Genomic DNA, 21,077 nt, shown 5'->3' on the forward strand with positions numbered 1-21,077 from the left:
TTCCCCCTATCCAAGTTCCCGGACCTTCTGAGTTCTGTGTATGGACCGGGTGAGGAGCCCACGTTTGACCCGACCTCCCCCGTCACGTATCCGTCGGCACTGAACTCCCGTTTCTTCCTGGAACTCTGAAATTTTGGACATGGATGGAGCCACTTTGGATTTGGGGCAGGGGATGTTTCCCCACTGAAGAACGATCTGTCAGTGAGCAACATGTCCTTGAAGGCAAACACGAGGCCGTGGAAGAAATGGCGGCTGTGAAAACTTTTGCCCGTAGAACAGTTTCCCTCCCCGGTGGTTTGTTTGGAAGTAGCTTCCTCTCCAGAAGGAAGTCGCTGCCCCTGTGTCCCGGCGCTTGGGCCAACGGGCTGAGGTTGGAGAAGTCCCCGTTCCAAGGTTCAGGGGTCACTGGCGAAGTGAAATTCGAGGACAGATCCATGAGTTCGTTTCACCCCTTTCCTCAAGCTCTGACCGCAGTGGTGACACGGCAGTGACCTCAAGGACCTCGGGGTGGCCCAGCGGGTCACCCTGCGTTGATCCACTAGCAGGCTTCTGGGTGGCTCAGCCTGATGAACCAGAGTTGGCATGGCCGTGAGCGTGTGGTCCTCGTTCTGAGAACACCCAACGGTTCCATGGGGGTCCTTGCTGGTGGAGAAGGGCGGTCCCTGCCAAGACCTCTGGTCCCACACACGGACCCCGTCCCTTGTGCAAAGGCCTGGCGGCGGGGGGAGGACTCTGGCTGCCGTCCCTCCTCAGGGCCTTTCTGTGAGAGCGTAGGAAGCCCTGAAGCCAAGCCCAGAGACACAGGAACAAACCCGACTACCTTTCCCGTGTCTCCAGCCACTGCCTTCCGTGTCTTTTTGGCAAACCGTCCAGGTCTTCCTTCTATTTAAATGTTGCCTCTGCTGGATGTGGTGGTTGGCCTTGGCCACACGGACGCTGCCATTTCCTCCGATGAGAAAGGTGAGTTCTGCTAACCCAGACTCCAGCCCAGCCCTCCCCAAGGCCTCTGGGAGGCCCCTCCCATGTACCTCTCTTTCCTCACCACCTCCCCCCGTCTTCCCTCCCCTCACCCCTTCCTTCCTCCTGGGAAGAAGACAGTACCTGTTCCACCGACCTGGCCGACGGGTATCCAGGCCCTTGCGGGAAACTTCCTTCTCTCCTCGTGGCTCAGCCGGAGGCTTCCTCCGCGGCAGAAAGCGAGGGAGGCCCTCCTGACTTGAAATTGCCTTCCCTTTGGTGATTCTAGGGAGCCACAGGCCGCAAGCCCCACCTGGTCTGGGTCCGAGGCCTTCCTTTTGGTAAGGACGCTCACGTGCGCAGGGTTTGCTGATGCCTTTGTTCTTTTTTTTTTTTTTTTTCTTTTTTAGCAAAGAAGACAGTTCATTCCAGGCTTCAGATGGGGCTGCCGCGTCTGAGACAACCGCAGTCCATACATGCCCGAAGGTGTGAGGAAACCACACCAGGGCCCCGTCCTCCCGCAGAGCGCCGGGGGGGGGGGGGGGGGGGGGGGGGGAGGGCAGGCGGGGCTGGGGAGGGACGGGGGTACAGGTATCAAACCCCAGAGGGCCGGCGATCACACTTGCGCTCGGGTTCACCCTCCTCCAGAAACCACCTTGTGGGGAACACAGAAGGCTGACCTTTCTGTCAACCCTAACCCACTTTGAACGGCTTTCATGATAGCTGTGCTCTCCGCCTGGCTTCTGATGGCTTCGGCTCAACTGCTCTCTCTCAAACAAACAAAAAAAAAGTCCATTTTCTCATCTGGGGTGACAGGTTTCGCCGATCTGTGTGGGTGGCAAACTCCTCTCGCCAGATTTTCCCACGCATCTTCAAACCGAAAGGGCAGACCTGCCGAGAGTTCCTTTGAGTCCCCCGGGGAACCTGGGCGCCACAGGGCAACATGGCCAGAAGGGACAAGGCAGCAGCAGGTGCCACGGAGCCTGTGGGACCTGAGCTAGGCCGAGATCCTGGAATGGAATGTGGGCCTTGGAGAATCTGGGGCAGACTCCGGTCATCTTGGGCTGCTCCGTGGTTTAGGCGCAATGGGGATTTTGATATGAGGCTCCCGGATCCCAGCCTCAAGGGGCAGGGACACAGCTACGTATGTCTCAGCTGGTTCTCAGCCCCCAGGCCATTTGGTCACCAAGTCTCTGGAGGGATTGGTACCCAAGAACTCCCGCTGCATTGTTTGGGCATTTGGATAAACCAATCTTCCATTCCTTCAACCTGCTCGCGGGACAGTAAGAGGCTTGACTTGAGGGCATCGCTAACACAAGAGGGGGTGGGGAGGGCAGGATCGGGAGACCAGCTCACCTCCATTCTCCCCACACCCCCTCCTGGAGGCTTGCCCTTTGCCCTTCTGTGCCATGGGGGCTACGGGGGCTCCTGTCCCTGGCCAAGTTGGCCAATGGGATTGGCGATGGCCTCAGAGCTGACCAAGCATGGGGACCGGCTGGTGGCCTCATTGACTCGGTAACTGCTGAGCGCTTCTGTGTCTGGCATGATGCTCGACGCTGTGGGGCTGAGAGAAAGGAAGGAGACGAAGGAAACACGGTGCCTGCCCTCAAGGGAGAACATGGTTACGGTTACAGAAAATAGAACTTATTCCTGTGTAACTGATCAGAGAAGAGGCCACATGAGAATCTGGGCGCCAGAGGAGGGTTGGAGGAGGGAGAGGGAGGGAAGGGGGGCTGTGATCCTCAGATGCGGGGGGTGGGGTGAGTGTGCTCCATCTGACCAGTCCAGGGGGTGATGGGGTCCCGCCCCTTCTGGGTCTGTGTCAGATCTCTGCTGATTCAGCAGGAGTAGGCGTTAAGTTACGGTGGGAACGTGACTCCTTCCTCCGTCAGCTGCCTTGGCCCTGTGGTTTTGCCCAGCTTTGTACCACAGGCCAACTGAGCATGGTTTTAGGGCATCCATGGCCATCCCCCCCTCCCCCACACCGTCCTGGTAGGTCACCATTGTGTTCTCTGCTCATCTGGCGGAGAGCAGCCGGGTTGGAAGGGTGCCTTGACTCCAGCAGGCCTGAACGCCGACCTCACGGTAGGCGGGGGTGGGAGTACCCAGATGCCAGGCCACACGGCAAACCTCTCGGAGCATCTGGTGGCTCGAGCCCTTCTAAAAAGCCGGGGTACAAGCCGATGCTCTATGTCCCAGCAGGGTGACTCCACACCCCGGTCGGTCTGGGTAACTTCATCACTCGCCTCGGGTCCCGGTGCAAAGGAAGACGACGCTACTCCCTGTGTCATAGTTGTTTGCTTTATTTAAATCCTGAGGTTAAAAAGAAAACAGTTCCAAACAGTGCCGCAGATGCTATAAAGAAGTATGTTTGGGGTACAAAAGTTTCTCACCTCCACCCCCCCTGCCGTGCAGGTGGGGCGTTGGCAATTGATGTGCTTCTGGGTAGTTCTTGGCAGGTAAGAACGCAATGGGTCCCCAGACCCACCTATCCCGTAAGGCCTCGAGAATGGAGGGGTTAGTCAATTAAAGTGCAATGCTGATTTGGAAGCTGCCCAGCCAAGGCCCGGGCGTCGCTGTGCAGCCCCCAGAGGCAGGGGCATCTCTGGATAACACTCATCCTAAGGTTCTAAGGAAGCCTGTGTATCAGCGATGTCTCCCGAAATTTAAAGATAGACTTCACTATTTTTTCAAGAGCCATTACAAGGGAAGAGGCATGATTCCCGCTTCCTCGGAAGAATCACAACACAACGAAAAAACTTACCCGAGGCGCCACTCAAAAGCGCCTTTCGGGGTTAAGTGTTTTTGCGAACGTGGCTGGCTGGCTCGTTTCTGCCGGGCGACTCCTGGTTCTTGGAATCACGGATGGCTTCTCTCTGCCTTAATTCTCAACACCTCCGAGCCAAGGGTGGGATTCTCACGTGTGGGTACCGAGGCGGGCCTTAAAAAATGAAACTCCTAAAAACACTTTTTAAAACTCAGCGGACATCTGGCTAGTTTCGCGTAAAACGCAGGCGCGGAGATCTCAATCCCAAATGGGGACTTCCTTTCCGTCGAGTCTAGGATGGCTTCCCCACCCTAGGCGAGGGGAGAACTGGAAGCTTTCAGGAAAACCATTCCCCTTCTTCTTCAGGTGCAGCGTGTGGCTTCCTCCCTTTCTACTTTTCAAGCCTGGTGGGGTGTTTCAGTTCCAGATTCCTTCTTGGGAATTTCTTTGCCTGCTCGTGATCCAGGTGACCGGGAGTCTAGCGGGATCCAGCCACAAGGGCTCCGCAGAGGCCACGCTTTATCCCGACACCCTTCCTTGCTATGGCCGGGCGTGCCTTAGAGGCTGTGGCCTCGGGGAAGGTTGGTGGGGAAGTGGCTTCTGCGCCAGAGGTGGACCAGGCAGCCGGCAGGAGTACTACAGGGTGAGTGACTGTTATTCAGAGAGCCGGCCATCCGGGGGCTTCTGGGTTCTTGTTGCGTTTCGTTTTGTTTTGCATAGTGATCTGGGGTCCCAAGGAGGTCTCCTCCTGATGATTTCTAGTGTCATTCAGTCTCCCGGCTGGGGCTACCACCTTCAATGGTCGTTCTGCGTTGTCATCTGCGGTTTTGGAAAACTCCCCCCACCCCCGAACCTCAGAAAAGTCGAGAACCTGTTTAAAATGAGAATAAAGCTATTCGTACAAGCCACACTGAAACAGGCCAACGTGTTCTCTCTAGTTGCGTAACGCACGGCAAACTCGAGCTCACGCTGCAAAGTAGCGAGGGAGAAGAGTCTGTCCGGCACAAACAATAAATAGGATGTGGAGCCAGGACGTGACTGCCGGGGGATCGGGCGACCCTCTGAACAACTGCGGTCAGGGTCAGCGTTCCGGAGCGGGGGCACTGCACGCCACCAGGGGCCCCTGTGCTCCTGGAGCAGCGGCTCTGGCTGGCTTCGCAAGAGCCGGCGCGCTAAGCGTGTTGGTGGGCCCCTGCCGGGGCCTGACTGACAGAGGTTTCACGAGGGGGCTTGGGTGGAATGTTCCAAGGCCTTTCTCAGGAAACACAGGAGCTATTAGCTGCACAGGATGGTGGGGGCACCATCAGCTGGCCAGTCAGCATGGGCATCCTGGGAAAGCACTCAGAACAAGACTCCAGACCGCTCTGGCTTCTCTTCTGTGGGTTTTGTTATTACGAGCAGCCACTCTGGAACCATCCTCAGGCCGTGTGGCACACCGGGGAGGGCAAGCGTGGGGCTCGGGAGAGTCTCTGGGAGCCCGGCCGCATCTTGCCTTGGCGCTGAGCACGGTCAAGGCCTGGGCCACTGGGAGATGCTAGAGACCCCGGTGGCTTTCTGCCGTGGGCGGCCGCTCCAAGGAAAGAGCACGAGAGGCTCGGCTTTTCTCTGGGTTGATGTCTCCGGAAGTTCTGTTCACCAACCCCCTTGCCCTGCCCAACCTACTGCAAGCAGCCACGTCCCCAGTTAAGCGACAGCTCCAAGTCTATCATGGAGGTTACTTCCCCCACCCCTGCCCCACGAGTCCCTCTGCTGGCTGGGAGCTGAGGGGTCTGTGCTGGACGTGGCCTGGGGTCCCTGACCTGTCCGAAGGGGGCCGCTCCAGATGCCCCCGCTCACCTGTGGAAGTGTCTGAGCCCCGACTTCGGGCTTCTGGCCTCTGTGAACCAGGCACAAAGAGGCCATCGAAGGTGAGCTCTGTACGGCGGGAGAAAGGAGGGCCGCGGACAGCGGGAAGGCTATGTCCTTCCAGGAAAAGGGACACAGGATTCCCTCGGCCCCAAGGGGAGATGGCTCCTGGGGGTCAAGTGTAGCCTGAGCCACGGGAAGTGGGCGAACGGGGTGCTGGGGAGCAGGCGGGGTGGCAAGTGGGGCCGAGGAGTGAAGTCAAAGCAGATTCGTGAGTGATGCCTGTTACGCTTGGGTTACCAAAGACTTTTGTTAGAAGGCCCCGAGATTTGAAAGTGGTCTTACCCTGATTATGATCGTCACTAAACACGTCTGAAGGTGGGGCAGAAGCTCTTATTTATACAAAGAGCCCATCAGCCCGAACAGTGGGTCCTAAGGGCCAAGGCGCGATGCTGCCTGTCGGTCAGGCTGTCAGGTTAGCCGGCTTCGGGGCTTCAGCCGCCCGTGCAGAGACAGCGCCGCAGTGCGCGTCCTCAGGGGGGTGGCTGAGGGGCCTGCCCGAGTGAAGGGCTTTGCGCGAGGACAGCACTTGCAGACAGAAGAGCCAGGAAGAAAGTCGAGCTCGAGGCCCCTCCAAAACTATTGAGTTTGAAGCAGCCCCAAATTTACTGGGGCAGGAAGGGACAGAGGCATGACGGGAAGAGGCTGGAGGGAGTCGCCGGAGGGGCCCCCCAGGCGCCCTGACTCTCAGGATGGCCCCGTGGCCTCCTTTTCCTGGAAGGACCAAGGGCCTCACGGCCTGAGGACTCGACAGGGTCTGGCCAGGACATCCCGGCTCATGGTCGCCCAGGACGCCTGGCCCCTGCTGGGCAGAGTGGGGTCTTTCTCTCCCGGCACAAGTTGGGATCATGGCCTCTGGCCTGTGCAACTCTCCACGGGGGCGGCCTGGAGCCAGCTGTGGCTCCGGGAGAGGCCGATGGTCTCCTGAGGGTTTAAACCTTTGGCAGAGTGAGTGTCCCTTTGCGTGTGAGGATAGTCGGGTCCCTAATCTCGGGAACGGTGCTTGAGCCCTTAAAAGCCATGGAGGCTGAGAGTGATGGTGCGAAGTTCTGAGTACAAGGTGCTCCAGACAGAGCAGCTCTGAGGGGTGGCCCATCAGCTTTGGAGCCGCTGCCTTTTTTTTTTTTTTTTTTTTTAGTGCTTTATGTGACAGGTGAGCAAGAGTAGTGTTTCCTGTGGATAAAGTGAAACTACTAGAATCCAGGTGCTTGAGGCTACGGGAAACACTTTCCATCGTAGATCACAGGCCTGTCAACCGTCAAGTGATAAAACACTTTCTTGGAGACAAACCTGAGGAAACAGAAGTGGAAAAGGAGGGTGTCACTCAGACGCAGAAGCCCGAGGGCAGCGGGCTGCCGCTGGGGCCTCCGCGGGGGGCTGCGGTGACCTGGCTGTGTGGGAGGGGCCCCGCGGGGAGGCCTGGGCCCCTCACCCCGTTTGTCCGGCAGAGTTCTCCCCGGGCAAAGGGTCCGGGGGGGTCCTGGGACGTCAGCACCGACTGCCCTGGGGCGTGGGGTGCAGAAAAGCCGCAGGTTTGCTGCTCTGCAGCCGTTGGGGGTGGTTGGGGGCTGCACGGGGAGGGGTGGGTGGAGAGAGCAGACACTGAGAAGAGGTCTCCTGGGGGAGCATGGGTTTCAGCCCCCCGGCCACCTGAGCGTGTTCTGCCGTCCACGGTTCAGAACTCTCTGCAAGGCCATAAGGCCAGGGTTCGTCACAGCAGCACGGCCACCTCTAGCGTAACTAGGAGCCTGCCTGGGGCACAGGACTGCGTTCCGCCTCAGTGCGCCTCTCCTCCGCCGCGCCCACAACCCGCAGGGATCCTCATGAGGTGCATCTGTGCTCACGGCCACCGCACAGGAGACGGGGCCAATGCCCACAGAGGGAAGGGCAGGGCCCGCGCCTGGCGGACCCGCACCCACTCGCCTGACCGCTGCCCCATCCCCGCTGCCCTGCAGGGTGCTGGTGCTCATGAGTCACTTGGAGCTCCGTAGGGCCGTTCTCTGGAAATGCCGGGCCTGTGCCCCTGAGTCCTGCTAATTCAAGGTGCGTGTGTGTTCATGGGGCAGGGGAGGGGCAGGAGAGGGGAAGGAGGGGGGCAAGGGGGGGAAGTTCATGCTCTTAGCCTCTCGTGTGTGGACGCCCTTGGCCACATGCCCTGGAGTCCAGGGCCTGAAGGTGGTGAGGGGTGGTACGGCTCTCTTCTAGAATATGCTAATCGAGTCCATTCTGCTAAAAGCCAAGTAGCTGGGAAGGGTGCCCCGTGGGGGGGATGTGGCCACTAGCTCAGGGCCCCACTCACAGAGGATGTGGCTAGGTGCCGGTCAGGCAGGTCTCCTAAAAAAGGTGGCCCCGACAAGGGCTTATGCCGAAGCCAGAAGACAACAAAAGGGATGGGTGCCAGCAACCTTAACCACCCCCGTCTCCTGTCTCAGGATGTGGGGCCCTGGCGCACGGCACACCACCCACCAATGTGCTCTTCTCCCTCCACTTCCTTCCTCAGCTGCCCCTCCAGCTCGTGTCCCTACATTCCCAACGTCCTGGCCTCTCCAGCCCTTCCACTGCTGACCCATATCTGGTGCTTTGATGTAGTGCTTCCCAGAGAAGGCACACGCTGCTCCCGTTGCCATGCTGAGAAGGCCCAGGGCTCCTCCTCAAAGCTCTAGTCCTGCCCTTCATTTCCCTCTTGCTTGTCCGTCGTCCATCCATCCATCCATCCAACCAATCCACTGTTTCTACTCAGCCCCTTCTCTGGGCTGGGCAGGGGAGCTTGGACACTCGTCGAGAAGCAGGAGAGCGTACGGTTGAGTCCAGAGCCTGGAGGCAGGCCCTCTGGGTTTCCCACCTGCTCCACCACACGCCAGCTGTGTGACCTGGAGTGTCCACTCTGTTACGCATCTGGTCCTCAGTCCCCTAGCAGCACCGTGAGGAGAACGGTGTCGCTCCGACATGGGGGTGTTGTCGGGAGTGAGTGAATCAATAAGGGTGGAGGCCGAGAACCACCTGACATGAGCTAAGACTCTGTAAGTACTAGCCCGTGTTTTATAAAATCTATAACAGACCCTAAACCACCACCGTATAGGGGTCTAAGGTAAAAAGCAAAACAAAACAAAACCATTAATAATAAGTTACCGATAATTAAATAGTCTCTTTTAAATGTCCACCTCTGTTCTTGGGGCCAGGAGGCAGGTGAGTTGTTCTGGATGTTAACGAGCGAGGATCCCTACCTGGAAAAGGTGTTGTCAAAGATGAGCATGTAGATGCCTGGTGTGCGGACCTTGAGCTGGCCTTGGATGTTCTCCTTGTGGGAGCTGCATCGGGTCGTGGGGATGAGGACCTGGAGGAAGAGCGGATCAGAAAAAGTGTCAGGGAAGTCGAGAGGGCCTAAAGGTCTTCCGGGCAGAGCCTTTATTTTGGGGAGGGAACTAGGCCCAGGGAGGCTAGGCGCCCTGTCTGAGGTCGCAGTGGAGCAAGGCTGGGGCTGTGGTCAGCCCCAGGGGCGGGGAGGGGTCTTCCACATGCCCTGCATTTGTTGGTAACCTGTGTTAGGGAAGGGGCTGTGAGCATGAGTTTCACGCGGCATCGTGAACTAGTCAGCGCCCCAAAGGAGTGGCCCCAGCCTCTCTGACCATGGCCAGTGCCAGAATGTTCCACATGTGGAGGACCACTCATTTTGTGGATTCAGGAAGCTGGGGCTTATTTGAGGTGAAGTCCATAAGTCTGGCTGGCTCCGATTGGACCGAGGGCTGACCTGGGGTCAGTGAGCCCCACAATTGCCCCAGGTCTCCACTTGGAGAGAAGGGAGCAACAGCCAGATGGGACAAATGGAAAACCGAGAGGACGATGACAGATCAAAACCATACCTGATCAATAAGCCACTAAATGTAAATAGTCTAAACATCCCAATTAAAAGGCAAAGATTAGGCAGGTTGACCCAACCCCATCATGCCTATAAGAAAAGACGATTTAAAGGTAAGATACAAATAGGTTGAAAATCAAGGGATGTAAAAAGATGTATTGTGGTAGCATGGGTCAAAAGAAGGGTGAATTGACTGCCTCGACATCAGACGAAACACATTTATATCAAGGGATGTGGCCAAGGATAATTTCCTAATGATAAAGATGTTAGTGCATCAAGAGGACGGGCCAGTCCTGACACCGATGCCCTAACGACCGAGCTTCAAAATCCACGAAGCAAAAAGTGGTAGAAGTGCAAGGCGAAATAGGTGAATTCACAGTTATGGTTGTATATTTCAATCATGGATGGAATAAAAGACAGGAGCTCAGTAGGAAATGAAGACTCAAAGAACAGCATCAGCTAACTCAATCCAACCGCCGCTTATGGGACATCCACCTGACCATGGCAGAACAAACCGTCTTTTCGAGTGCGCTTGGGATAATACACAGTAGGCCATCTTCTAGGCCATTTAAAAAAAAAAAAAAAGCAACACTCATATTTAAAAGGGTTCAAGTTATACAAAGTTGGTTTTCTGCCTGCAATGGACTTAAATTAGAAGTGAGTAGATCTCTGGGGCACCATGTTTGGCTCCGTTGGTTAAGCGGCCGACTTCAGCTCAGGTCATGATTTCGCAGTTCAGGAGTTTGAGCCCGCGTCGGGCTCCGTGCTGACAGCTCGGAGTCTGGACCCTGCTTCAGATTCTGTGTCTCCCTTTCTCTGCCCCTCCCCTGCTCATGCTCTATCTCTCTGTCTCCCAAAACTAAAACGTAAAAAAGAATAATAAAAAAAAAAGTGAATAGATCTCTAGAAAATACCAAAATATTGGGGTGTCTGGGTGGGCTCAGTCGGTTAAACCCCCGACTTCAGCTCAGGTCATGATCTCACGGCTCGTGCGTTCAAGCCCCGCATCGGGCTTTGTGCTGACAGCTCGGAGCCTGGAGCCTGTTTCAGATTCTGTGTCTCCACCTTCTCTGCCCCTTCCCTGCTCATGCTCTCTCCTCTGTCTCTCTTTCTCTCAGAAATAAACATTAAACAATTAAAAAAAAAAAAAAAAGAAAATACCAAAATATTTATAACTAATTATCACACTTTAAATAACCCGTGGCCGAAGAGGAATAAAAAAAATCAAGTGGGAGATCCAAAAGCATGGGAGAGAATGGTGCACGGCACTTTCCGGATGCCACAGTACCTTTGCTCTGGCTGGAGCTGCTGGTGGAGAGGCAGTAGGTAGAGCCCAAGACAGGCCTGGGTGGATCAAGATGAATGAGGACCTACTGTGTGTAGGCTCGGGGCGGGCCACTTCTGCACATGGTCTCCTCAAGTTCCATTAACGTCTCTCGCATTCTTATTCCCATCGGGCACTGAGAATTCTGAGCAGTTGAGAGGTTGGGTCTGCTTCCCGGGCCCGTAACCTACCAATTCTGAGCCTGGACATTCCAACAAGCACAGGCAGAAAGGAGCCGTTGGACAGGAAGGCTTGCTGCTGACACAGGGGCCACTGGGTGCCCCACACCTCACCTCAGCATTTACGGCCTTATTGCAAAGCAACCACCGAGAGCTTGTTGGGCATTAGAAGTTTCTATTCTGTAGACTTTTCACGCGTCTTGATTCCTATTTCCAACCAGGGGCAAAATCTATGAGATTTCTCTGGCCAAGGCTCATGCAGCTGCAGTGATAGGGAAGATGATGGGGGGGCGGGGAGTGGTCTCTGGAATAAACCCGAGGCAGGTCTCCGCTGTGTGAGCTCTGGGGGTGCCTCCCACCAGCGCCAGTGCCTGGGTGGCCGTGCCCTGATTTACACCACGTGTCTGCGAGACAGCACGAGTTGGTTTCAGTTATATTTGGACGGGTTTCTGTGGCCTGGGGCTCCCGTGCAAAGTGAGGGTTCTATGCTACATGGAAGAAGTGAGTCACAAGAGGCCACAAGAGGCCACGGTGGTGGTTGCTGGGGGGCGGAGGTTTGGGAGTGACTGGCCATGATGTTTCTTTTGGGGATGATTAGAGTGGCAATGGTTACTAAGCTGTAATACGCTGTATTTAATGGGTCGATTATTTGGTATATGAACTGTGTCTCAATAAAGCTGTCTAAAAAATACAATGTCAAGCGTCCTTGCTGCCGGTGCTGGTCCCTCCCCTGAGTCTCTGTGGCCCCAGACAGGCTGTTGAGTTTCTCTGGCCAAACATGGGTCCCCGCCCAGAGAGAGGGCAGGGCCTGGGTCCCGTTTCCTGTTCTGTCCCCAGGCTTTAAGACAGCGGTCGGCACACAGGCAGCCTCAAGTCCTTGATTACTGTTTCTCTGGTCAAGCGTCTTCCCAAATTCACAGGCTTTGATCTCAGTGCTGAGGAACGACCTTGTCCCCGTGGAAACACTCTGGAGAGGAGGGGGCCCGGGGACGGGGCAGCGTCTGCTGGCGGGCTGTCAAGAGATGGGCCTGGCCTTGTGCTGTGTGGCTCCCTCCACCAGGGCACGTCTCCTTGGTGTGGCCCAAGGCCTCCTCCCCTGATCACTGCGCCCCAGGTGCCCGCCCGTCCCCACCATGACACTCTACCTGGAATCATGGTTGTCTGTTCACTAGGGTCTCTCTCCTGAAGGGCAGATCTCACGTTGTCCCTTCTCTCTCTCTAGCTCTGATAGGCGCGACATAGCCCGGGGTTCAGCAGAAACTCAGGAAGTGGCTGTGAGCAGACCCCGAGTCCCTCATGTCTGCACCTCCATAATCACGCTTCTGGGTGCTGCAATTTGCTCTGGACCCCGGGGTTTCCTGTAAGGCCCAGGTTGGTCAGGAGAGTCAGGGGATCCTAAGGGGAGTCCCTTAGACGCTGCTGAGGACGTGCACCTGGAAACAGGTTCCCAGGCTGATGTCTGTTCAGGGGACCTCGGGCAGAAATAACAGCAGCCCCACGGCAGGCTGGGGATGCTGGGCTCCTGAGGCAGACAGCGCCCGAAAGCCCTTCTCGCTCGCCCCGTGTACGGGCTCCTTCTGCCCCCTGGCGTCCACTCTGAGAAACACACGGGTAGTCTTGACCCTGGAGGTCACGTGGACACCAGAGATGAGGAAGCTTCCTCCGGGTTCCCCAAGCCCGCAAGAACCACACAGATCTCCCAGGGCCGTGAGGGTTTGGCGGGTGAGCGACTGAACAAGGGGAGAGGCCACAGCTCGGCCACGCGTGGACAGGTGGAACAGCAAAGGCCTGGACCCCCGATTGAGTCCCTTCCCCTGTCCCCTGCCACAAACAGCCACCGGTGTCTGATGTGGTACGACGTGGTGCTGGTCCCTGGTAAGGTCTTGGGGCTGTGGGGACAAACGGCCCGGCTACCGGAGGCAAGTTCCTGCTGAGCGTGGCGCTGGCCCTGGCAAGCCACTCTTCCTCTTAGTGACCTCATCTGCCAACGTGAGCCCTGCACGCCAGCTGCAGGGCGGAGTCCGTGCCCGCTCCCGAACTGCAAGCCCCAGGACCGCCTGGGGGCAGCCTCGGAACCCCAGGGAGTAAGGGCTCCGAGCTCGGAACACGGCACGGCCAGGGGCCCCCCGAAGGGAAAGGGGGGGCAGGGGCGTGAATGATGAGGCTCCACAGAACAAGGCCACTCAAGGAGGCTGGAATTAAGTCGTAGGAGTGAATTTGGAGAGGGCGGGAATGACAGAGTCGTCTCTGCCACGAGCCGGTACCAACAGGGCAGGGGACAGGGACAGTGAGCCAGACATGCACGGGGCGCACAGGGCGAGCCCTGCTCTCCTTCAGCTCGGGGCCCGCACCCCGCCTCTCGCCGAGGGCCCCCCACAGCCAGCGCCCCACAGGCGGGGGGTGGGGGGGACTCAGGGATTTGTCACACAGACGTCACAGGAGGCTCCTTTCAGTGCGATTTCAAACTGCTCTCCCCCGCCCTTCTTCTCGCCATTGCTGGCACCTGGAAGTTTCCCGCACGGTATAGCCACTAAGGGCCGCTCTGAGCTCTATGGCCAGCCTGGCCGTCCTCACCGGTCCTCCCACCCACAGGGTGTCAAACGGGACAGGAATTTCCGCCCGAACCAGCTCCTCTCCCCTCTGCCGAGTCAGTCAGCCACCCTCGGAGTCCTGTTCAACCCTCCTGTCCCGGGCCCTGGATCCCACCCATCCTTTCTATTCTGGCTCCCAAGCCCCTGGAGCTAGGCTCACCGGACGCACCTTGGGATGCTGTGTGGCCACACTCTGCTACCCCCTGCCTGGATTCTGACCGAGTGGTGTGGCGGGGGCCTGAGGACTGGGTGTTTCTAACGTGCAGACAACACTGAGACACGTGGTCCAGGCCATCATCAGCGTGCCACGCTGAGAATGTCTTAGGACTTTATGAGCTTGCATCTGCCACCGAGATTCAAGCCCCACCCACCACCCAAGGGACACAATGGCCAGGTGTCTCTGGCAAGGTCTCTGGGGCCCAATGCCCCCTAACCTCCTCCACGGTGCCCTCCTCTTGCTCTGCACAGCCGGGCTAAAAAAGGATCCTTAAACCGGGTCACATGTCTGTATTCTTCGCAATTTCACCCACTGACCTGTCCCAAGGTCAGACCGGAGATGTACCTGACCCAGGACAACCTTCAGACGCCTGAGACAGTGCTCGTGGAGCCTCCAAGTCTTTCCTTTCCCAAGCCGGCCAAGAACAGGAGCGTTGCCTCTCCCCGTGGGACGCAGCCCGGAGGGCCCGCCCACCTGCTTTCTCTCCACTTCCTCTCACGGCTGAGGCCCAAACACTCCAGGGACGCCTGCCCAGCAGAAGGCTGGACGGCCACGGCCCCGCACCAGGGAAGGTCTGCCCAAGCACCCCGCTGGCGGAGGGCCGGCCTTACCTTACACTGGTCCAGCGGTGTGTCCTCGGCCTCCTGGAAGACCACGCTGAAGGAGATGCTCTTGGGGTCCGGAGGAGAAGACCCAGCTGATGGTGAGGCCCGCCTCAGCCAGCGTGAGTGGGGATGACGCTGTAGGTACTGGACCTCACGAACAGCTCCCTGTTGCCTCTCCCGAAGTTGGCGGATCTCTTCCACCGTCAGCGGTAACTTTATCCTAAAACCCAAGGGCGGAGAGGGCCCTGATCAAACGGGCAAAGTGCCTGAGTCCCCTGGCAGCTCTTCTGCGGCTCAGAGGTGGCCGGAAGCCCTGGAGGACTCTTGGGAGGACAAGGCCTAGGTACCCCTTGACCAACACGCTTAACTGTGCGAGAAACCTGGATGCGCAATGTGGGTCGAGGCACCGGGGACGCGCGTAAAGCACGCAGGTGACAGTCCCGGCTGCGTGGGCTGGCATGTCCCTGCAAGCCTGTCGGAGAGGAGAACGGCCTGAGGCGATCCACGCGCCGCGAACGGGAAGCGGGTGCGGAGGCCTCGGCTTTCTGCAGCTTTCCCGGAGCTGCCCTGCTGCCCAGCACAGGTCCCCTCTCCAACTCCCTGCCGCCCTTCATGTCATTAGCCCAGCAGGAAGCACGCACGGTCATTAGAAACTTCCCGCCCTCTGGAAATCTGGGGCCTGCTGTAAGACTGCAAGGGGGCACCTGATTTTCTTAAAACGCAGCCGTCCCAGATTCTTTATACGGCAGGGGCGGTGGGGCAGGGTGATGGCCCGGGGACGCAGGCTTCTCGGGGACCGTGTCCCGGTCCTAACGCTCGCCAGCTGGACAACAGCCGCTTCCGTAAGTTAAAGTTTAGTGACAGTGAGCTCCTCTGTTCCCGGGGGTCCTGTGCGGGGCCCAGAGTGTGGAGCCAGAGGGACCCGGGTTCCGGTACCTGCTTTGCTTCCCTTCCCTCCTCCTGAGCCTCGGTTTCCTCATCTGCAAACGAGGACAACCAGGCCTGCCCGCTGACGGGTGTGAGGCATACATCAGAGGATGAACTTGGCTGAGGGGGGACTGCTCCCTGAGGCTGCCTGTTTTCCGACTCGGTGGGCCCCCTCCTGGACCGTGCAAGTCGGGAGCCCGCATGTGAGCACCAGACAGGGCAAGGACAGAGCAAGGACAGGGCCTCCAGTGCTGAGCTGCCACCTCAGGGGCGGCGTGGCCTCGGGCGAGTCGCATCCCCTCGACGGTGAAGCGAGAAGGTGGCGGCCACTACGTGCGGGGCCCTCTGCTCGCAGGCTTCATGTTGCTTATCACCACGGCCACATGGGAAGCAGGGTGCTCCCCCTTGCACATGAGGAAGCCAAGAATCACACAGATGAAGAAACTGGTCCAGGCCCACACAGGTTCTGATAGGAAGCCATTACCTGCCCACTCCACCAACTGCCTTTCGTGGCGAAAATATGTTACTGTCCCCTTCGAGATGCGGCGGGTGGAAACTGAAGCTCAGAGAGGTAGGTAACTCGCCCAAGACTGCACAGCAAGTAAGTCACGGGGCTGAGAGTTCTATCTGCCTTCAGAGGTGTGGAGACGGATGGAAATACCAACCACCCCCCCCAAGCTATGCTAATGAGAGAGGAATCAAGGATTAAAAACCCAGAATGTGGGGCACCTGGGCGGCTTAGTCGGTTAAGCGTCTGACTCTTGGTTGAGCCTCAGGTCATGGTCTCGTGGTTCCGTGAGTTCGAGCCCATGACAGGCACTGTGCTGACCGTGTGCAGCCTGCTTGGGATCCTGTCTCCCTTTCTCTCTGCCCCTCCCCCACTTGCACTGTCTCTCTCAAAAATAAAATAAACACCCTACTTTGTTTCTGTTCCACGGCCAGCGCCACCCTGTGACACAGTATGTAATTTACTTATGTATTTCTGTTTAATGTCTGTCAACCCCTGCTGGAATATAAGCTCAACAGGGGGGGCTCTGTTTGCTCAGTGATGTACTCCAAGGACCTAGAACATAACCTGGCACCTAGTAGGTACTGAATAAATACGTGTGAGTGAGTGCATGAGTACGGGACTCAATGCAGTGACTTATGCAGCCGTCGGACGCGACACAGAAGAATAGGATACGTGAAAATACTCACGCAGTGTGGGGTTTTTACAAGACTATAAATGAGATGTAGAATATCCGTTTGTGTTGAAAAATGAGGTACCTATGTATTTTAAAAACCGGAAGGCTATCCCCCGAAGTGGTTTCCTTGTCTCTATTTTCCTATTTTTCTACAATGAAAACGTATTGCTTTTACAGTGAGGAAAACAAAAAAGTTATTTTCAAAAAAGGAGAACACAGGGCCATGGGTGTGAGAACGGGATGACGCTAAGGGGACACGGGGGAACTTCCGACGGGGAGGGAACCGCTCTCCGTCTTCACTGTGGTCACACGGGGCTGAATCACTGTTCTTTTCTGGACCTACGTTCCCTCTTGGGCAGAACCGGGTCACGGAGCCGGGTGGGATCGGAGGCCCCTGAGATCACAGAAGCCACTGGCCGCGCCCGGCATGGAGCCTGGCGGGATGATTGACTACAGTGTATTACTTGTCAAAGTCTAAGCACTGTCCACATAAAGGGGGAAGTTTACTGTCCATAAATTGTACCTTAAGAAAAAAGCACAGACTGGAGCGCCTGGGTGGCTCAGTCGGTTAAGCTTCCGACTTTGGCTCAGGTCGTGATCTCACAGTTCCTGAGTTCAAGCCCCACGTCGGGCTCTGCGCTGACAGCTCGGAGCCTGGAGCCTGGAGCCTGCTTCGGATTCTGTGTCTCCCTCTCCCTCTGCCCCTCCCCTGCTCACTCTCTCAAAAACAAACATTACAAAAAGTTAAAAAACATAAATAAATAAAAGCACAGACTGAAAGCCATCATGGGTGCCGAGTCAGCCTGTGGGGTGCCCCCGGCTCTGGCACTGGAGGCCGGGGCTCCCCCTGTGGTGCTCCTGTCCCCCAGGCCCCCTGGGAAGCCCTGCTCGGGGCTCAGTCACTCACATCAATTCTCCAGACTTCAGCAAGCAGACCTCAGCATCCTGCCCCAACGGCATGTCTTCGGCGTCCTCAGGGGTTAGCGAGTTTGACACGGCGTCCCTGAAACGTCACACACGAGAACACAGCCATTTTAGCCATCGGCACCTGGGGGTCCCACAGCCTTGGAGTCACGTGGCCAAGCTCAGAATGCCTGGGATCCTTCAGTCACAGAGGCCACGACAGGGGCTGCGGCAGGCTCTCCAGGTAGGGGCGAGGGGCTGGGGCCACGCGGGCAGGATGGGGAGAAGACCACGAGGCCTCAGTGGTTTCCCTGCTGGGGTTCTGGTGGGCATAGGGAGGGGCCGCCCGCAACACAAAGGACCACCGCCCGACCCCGCGCCAGCCAGCGGAGCAGTGGGCAGCACCGTGGGTCCCGCCTGGGGACCCATGACAGCCAAGCCTGCTCTGGCCCATCTCGGGGGCAACAAGGACAGACACCCGGGGAACGGTGCGGGCCAGGAGGGAGCCGAGGGGCACGGCCATGGCAGAGAGTGGACCTAAGCCACGTCCACATCGCCTCTTTCCCTCACAGCCCACTATCGGCTGCACTGAGAGCCGGCGGGTGGTGCCAGCTGCCAATGAAGACACACCGTGCTTTCCGCACAGTGCCCTGTGGGACGCCGGGGCCAGGGGCGGAGGGCAGCACACGCCCTCTCGTAGAGAGTCCCCGCATATTTACACAGTAAGTTCGAGGTTCTAGGAACCCTGCAGCAAACTCATCTCCTGGATTTAAAGGTAGCGTTCCTGCATTTATTTGATCGTGGGACATTTGATTTTTTTTTTTTTTAAGTTTTTTATGTGTATTTATTTTGCGAGAGAGTGAGCAAGCGCGGGGGAGGGGCAGAGAGCGAGAAACCCATGCAGGCTCTGCCCTGCCAGCACAGAGCCTGACTTGGGGCTCGAACTAACCGACTGTGAGATATGACCTGAGCCGAAACCAAGAGTCAGATGTTTAACCGACTGAGCTACCCAGGCGCCCTGATGGTGGGACATTTTAAGCCCTTCCTGAACCCCCTGTTCTGGGAGTGCAGACTGCAGGCCTCCTCGTCACTGACGGGGCCACAGAGGCACAGGCAGCTCCCGAGAGGCGGGCCCGAGCCCCACGCCCCGACTCCAGCTCCCTGCTCACCCTGCCAGGCCCCAGTGTCCGCTCAGCCGATGGCCGAGTGGGGCGTCAGACCCAACCAGCTTGAGTGTGCGGTTCTGCTTAGAGAGAACTCAGGTCCAGAAAAGAAGAGCCATTTGCCCCGTGGGCAGGTGTCAATAAGGAAGATCTCCCACCCGGCATAGCTTCTTCCCCAAACGTCACAATAACCCCCTTCTCAACTGCCCGGAGGGCTCTCCCCAGAGGTCTCTGGGGTGAGGTCAGTGCGCCCCAAACCGCCCCCCTCCCACCGCCAACAGGTACCCTTGGGTTCTCACCAGCCTGGCCCCGGGGGACACTCACTCGACCTCTGAGGCCCTGAAGGAACTTGAGTGAACTCAGTCCTGCCCCATCCCACCCCACCCCACCCCGCCTACTGCTGAAGTGCCTGGAGAGGTCAGCCCCGGTCCGTGGTGGGGTGGGCACCGCACAGGACACTGACTCGGGCACGGGCCGCGTCCCGCAAACGCTCTCCGTCTGAGGCAGACTCGTGCGCGCGCACACACACACACACACACACACACACACACACACAGCTGGAAGCATCCTGCTGGAAGAAGGGGGGGGTCTCAGCATACACAGTGGCACGTGCAAGGTCAGTGGCTGGCAGCAAGCGTCCGGACCACGTGCTCAGACAGCCCTCTGTCCACCATCTTCACACCCACTGCGCAGCCGCAATTTGTGCTGGAAAACCGGTGTGCCCGGCCAACGGCGCAGTCTGGGCGGCACCGCGGGCGGCCCTCAGCCATGCCTGGGGATCCTCGCGCTCAGCTGAGCTCAGGACCTGACCTGATACGGTCCCTGGGACACCAGGAATTCAAGAGAGCATAGCGGCTGAGGCCCAGAGCTTCTGCCTGGAGGCGGCAGCCATCACCTCTGCCTGCAGGGGATTCTCCGCCCGCCGCTGCTGACATTTCACTGCCAGGCGAGTCCCACGGCCAAGCCCCACGACCACGACCACGGGGGCGGGACATTCATCCTTCCACAGGGAGAGGCACCGACACGGACAGGTCGGGATGCAAGATGTGCCCGTGGGGAGCGGCTGCAGACGGTCTACCCGAAGGTCCCCCTGAGCAGCCAGGGGCTCTCCGCGTGGGGGCAGAAAGCGGTGGTTTAGAGCAGACGACACCCAGCGGGTCTCCGCGAAGCCTGTCCCGGCTGTCACTCGCCTATGGGGCCGCGGCGTCGGCACACGTGGTGGTGCACCTGCACGGACGGCGCGGTGTGCACAGTGTGGGGGATGCGACAGGGCAGGGGGATCCCCGGGGGCAGATACACAGGCAGGTGCAGCCTGCTCCCACCCGCGAGCCCTCCTTCCCACTCCTCCCTGCACCCCGTCTACCACGGCCCCGGTCACCCCGGGCCTTCCTTCTCTTCTCTGGGTCCTCTCTCTCCCTGGGCTGAGGGCCCTTTGGAAGCAGGCCCGGCGCACACGGGACGGCCGCTGCCGTCTGCGGGAACCACGCGGTGCGCTCGCCGCCCGCTAAGCGACAGACGTAGGGGTGCAAACTGCTCGCGTGGAAGTTCAGAAGAGGGCGGAGAAATGCTGACAAAGGGAAGAACCGAGGACAGGTCCCGGAGGGCTGGAGACCGGGTCACGCATGGTGTGGCAGATGCTGGGTTCGCAGGGCGCCCGCTGCTGACTTACAAGGCCCCTCTGTCCGGGGGAGAGCCGGTGCTGCCCAGGGAGAGGCCTCTGGCCTCCCGGGAAGCCTCCGGCACGAGACGGAGCTTCAAGACGTCACGCCCACTCGCCACCGGGCTCAGCAGCCCCTCTGGCATTTAGCTCTGTCGGCTGCCGGAGGGTGAGACGGCTGTCAGGCACCGCCGCGAGTGGGTGGTGGCGGGGCCAGCACGGGGAGCTGCCTAGATAACCAGGCACCCACTAGCACCCAGCTGCCCGGCCGGGGCTGTCCGCACACAGTCCCCGTCGGTCGGCCGGCCGTAAGCGGCACAGCCCGTCTTCAGACACCCTGCCCTGCAGGGGCGGAGCGCGGCGAGCCCTGAGCAAGCGGGCACTCCAGAGGCGGGAGAGGCCGTGTGGCTCCGGGTGGGGTCGTCACTCCGAGGTGGTCCCAGCCTTGGCTTTATGGCTGTGACTCTGGTGCCCTTCCCTCCTCCGAGGTCTGTTGTCCCTCCTCCACGCGGGCGAAGGGGGCGGAACCAGATGGGCTCCAGGCGGCGCTGGCTTGAGGAGGCTAGGTGTTTCAAAGGACCTCCGCGGCCTTCTCCACTCTGGCCAGGGAAGGCACGGCGAGACCACGCCTGCTGCTACTGAGGGCAAGCCTGGTCCCTCGCTGTCCCAGTCTGACCTCCTCCCTGGCCGCCTCCTTCCCTCGCTCTGGCAGCCACTGGCTTCCAGATCCAGAATCACAGAAGGCCAGTCAGTGCAAGAGGGTGTTCAAGGGACTGACTATACAACCCCCACTTGGCGCCCACGGACACGGGGCTCCTGAGGAGCAGAAAGGGCCCGAGGCC

General features: G+C 58.6%; 1 protein-coding gene across 1 annotated transcript in view; it reads right to left on the bottom strand.

The window, feature by feature from the left end:
- Positions 1-3,239: 3,239 nt before the first annotated feature.
- The window catches only part of FYCO1 (FYVE and coiled-coil domain autophagy adaptor 1), a 74,290-nt gene continuing 56,452 nt past the window's right edge, over positions 3,240-21,077 (bottom strand). The window contains 7 exon segments of the mRNA XM_030305843.1: positions 3,240-6,919; positions 8,854-8,963; positions 14,408-14,476; positions 14,478-14,528; positions 14,530-14,589; positions 14,591-14,621; positions 17,420-17,515. Of these exon segments, the coding sequence (XP_030161703.1) occupies positions 6,844-6,919; positions 8,854-8,963; positions 14,408-14,476; positions 14,478-14,528; positions 14,530-14,589; positions 14,591-14,621; positions 17,420-17,515 (493 nt within the window). The 3' untranslated portion in view covers positions 3,240-6,843.

This window comes from Lynx canadensis, chromosome A2, assembly GCF_007474595.2.
Source record: "Lynx canadensis isolate LIC74 chromosome A2, mLynCan4.pri.v2, whole genome shotgun sequence".
Lineage (NCBI taxonomy): Eukaryota > Metazoa > Chordata > Mammalia > Carnivora > Felidae > Lynx > Lynx canadensis.